The sequence below is a fragment of the Olea europaea genome, unplaced genomic scaffold (assembly GCF_002742605.1).
Source record: "Olea europaea var. sylvestris unplaced genomic scaffold, O_europaea_v1 scaffold744, whole genome shotgun sequence".
Lineage (NCBI taxonomy): Eukaryota > Viridiplantae > Streptophyta > Magnoliopsida > Lamiales > Oleaceae > Olea > Olea europaea.
Window position 1 is genome coordinate 261061 of NW_019265846.1, and position 3074 is coordinate 264134.

A 3074-nucleotide genomic window follows, 5' to 3' on the forward strand; every position below is an offset into this window, starting at 1 on the left:
GTCCTGTACATCCAACTTTATTCATGCTCTGTGGGCCCTTCACCCCTTTAATTATTCGATTACTTTTCACCTTCATATGAGAAGTTAATTGAGCAGCGGCGGACACAACTTAGACCATTTTCTTGCAATTTTCTGCAATTTTAAAAAATGGCTTATGCTGCTCTTCTTTCTCTTAGCCACACTCTAGAGCACTCTCTGAATTTTTATTCTCGATATCTGATGCATGATGAGATACAACAAATGTCATTCCTCCTCGAAATGGTTGGTTTCTCACTAGATCTTCTTGAAAATTCTTCACAAAAATGCAGCGAAACGATAGAGAGTTTAGAAGATAGAATCAGAGATAGGGCATACGAGGCAGAAAATACAATTGAATCCACCGTTATGAATCGAGTTCTTGAAGGGTCTGCAGGTTACAGGGAGATGAATTTCCTAACCATATGCCATACATTAGAAAAAGCGATTGAAGATATTGATTCTATAAAGACAAGAATGGACATGCCATACATTAGAAAAAGCGATTGAAGATATTGATTCTATAAAGACAAGAATGGACAAGATGGAGGACGAGAGTGGCGTACAAGATCTGCGGTTAACGTTTTCATCGCTTGCTCTTTCAACAAATCCTGCTGCCAGTGGCATTCGCAAGAGCGATATGATGGGTCTTGATGATCACATGATGGAGATTAAGGGACGACTAACCAGGCTATCATCAAATCTCGAAACTGTTTCCCTTGTTGGGATGGGCGGAATAGGCAAATCTACTCTTGCTACAAAACTTTATGAGGATGAATATATTGTATACCATTTTTATATTCGTGCTTGGGTTACAGTAGCTCAAGATTATAATCTGCGAGCAATCCTTATAAACCTTCTAGATTCCATGAAAAATCTCATGGGCCAAATGCGTGAAGCTAGCGTCCCAAAATTATCAGAATTTCTGTACAAGAGTCTAAAGGGTAGCAGGTATCTTATTGTGTTGGATGACGTGTGGGATACAAAATTTCTGGATGATTTGAAACGATTACTTCCAAACGACAAGAACGGAAGTCGAGTCTTGCTGACTACTAGGTTAGAAAAGGTGGCTAATTATGAAAACTCTTGTTCTCCTCATCATATGCGTTTTCTAAACTGGCATGAAAGTAGGGATTTATTTTGTTGGAAAGTGTTTGGCAAAGATTTTTGCCCTCCTGAATTGGAGAATATTGGGAAAATGATTGTCGAAAATTGTCGAGGACTTCCACTAGCAATTGTTGTGATTGGTGGTCTGCTCTCGAAGGCCATACAAACACCATATTACTGGTCAAATGTTGCAAAAAATCTTAGTTCAGTAATGATTTCAAATGATAAACAGATCTCAAAGATACTATCTTTGAGTTACAAGAATTTGCCTCATCATTTGAGAGGGTGTTTCCTCTATATGGCTTTTTTACCAGAACATCATAATATTCGTGTCACCAAACTTTTCAAGTTATGGTTTGCGGAGGGATTACTAAAATCAGTGAAATCTAAAAGTATGGAAGATGTAGCTGAGGAGTATTTGTTGGATCTTGTTGACAGAAATCTTGTTTTGGTTCATCAGCAGAGTTCCAGAGGCAAAATTAAATCATGCAAGATCCATGATCTGTTGCGAGACCTTTGCATGAGAGAAGCTGAAAGGGGAAAGTTGAAGGAAGTCACGAATAGGTATTTTTCTAACTTTAGGCAACGTAGAGTGTTGGGAGTGGGTCATCGTAATATCTTGAAGTTTTCGGGTGCAATGTTAGAACAAGTTAACTTGCGGTACATTGATTGCTACTGCCAAGAAGTAACTTTTCTTAAATCACTACACAAACTTCCAAATCTACAGACCATAATTTCTACCAATAGAAGTTCTACATCTGTAGAACTTTGTATATGGAATATGCCACAGTTAAGGCATGTCCAGATGGAGCATGTGTTTCTGCCTGATCCTCCTAGTGCAGGAGCTGAAGAAAATTCTTTTATTGTCTTGGAAAAGCTGCAAACTCTCTACATGGTATACGATTTGAAGTGGACACTGGAGATCCTTAAAAGAATTCCCAATCTCAAGAAATTGGGAATCAGTTATGAACAGTGGCAGTGGAATCGGGGATACTACTGTCTCAATAATCTCGTCGGTCTACATAAACTTGAATCATTGAAATGCAAGTTTTCTCGTCTGTCGCAGTCTTCCCTCAAGAATATTATTTTCCCTACATCGCTTCAAAAGTTGGCTATAATTGGTGGCAAGTTTCCTTGGAAAGATATGGCAATTGTTGGTTCGCTGCCCAATCTTCAAGTGCTCAAACTGAAAGATAACGCCTTTCATGGCCCAGCGTGGGAACCAAATGAAGGGGAATTTCTTCAACTTAAATTTCTGCTACTAGAAGACATCTATCTGGTGCATTGGAGAGCTGACAATAGGACAATAGCCATTTCCCAATGCTTCAACACCTAGTAATTAAGTTTTGCATTTTTTTGAATGAGATCCCCAGTAGTATTGGAGAAATTCCAACTCTTCTATCAATCAAGGTTGTTACATGTAGCGATTCAATTGTAACTTCAGCAAAACAAATACAGGAGGAACAACATAGCTTGGGAAATGATGGGCTTCAAGTTCAAGTTCTATTCAACTCAAATGATTTATATAAAATGCAATATTTACATACAGGTCAACTTATCCCATATTCAATTTTACTTTGTTTAAATTTTGGCTATGTCAATGATCAATACTCAGTATCTGAACCAGCCATCTATATTTACATGTTTCATACGTTCTTCTAGCTATGCTTCTCTCTCATTTTCTTCTTTGATCTATTAGATAACATTCTTGTCCTCTCTTACCGTCCCGAACCAATTCTATGCGAGATTTTCAGGTTAGCATATCCTTTTTCACTTCTCTATACCAAAATACATATGGAGTAGTAATGTTAATAATCCGTCTTCTGTCCTTTCTTTTTACAGGCAACAAGAAACTGCCAGAGAAGTCGATCAAACTGACCTCTAGAATTGTGGTGATGGAAATTAAATTTATTGCTTACAAGTCATGGTCTCGGACGAACAGCAGAAGCCAT

The 3074-nt window shown here is 38.0% G+C and overlaps 1 protein-coding gene across 1 annotated transcript; it reads left to right on the top strand.

Annotated features, from left to right (window-relative positions):
- The first annotated feature begins 550 nt into the window (after positions 1-550).
- On the top strand, positions 551-2458 carry LOC111391044 (putative late blight resistance protein homolog R1A-10). Its single transcript, XM_023016183.1, has one exon. The coding sequence runs from the start codon at positions 551-553 to the stop codon at positions 2456-2458; it is 1908 nt and encodes a 635-aa protein (XP_022871951.1).
- The last annotated feature ends 616 nt before the right edge of the window (positions 2459-3074 follow it).

What these genes read in the sequence shown, in the direction of transcription:
- LOC111391044 (XM_023016183.1), top strand. Translation starts at nt 551, where the DNA reads ATGGACAAGATGGAGGACGAGAGTGGCGTACAAGATCTGCGGTTAACG.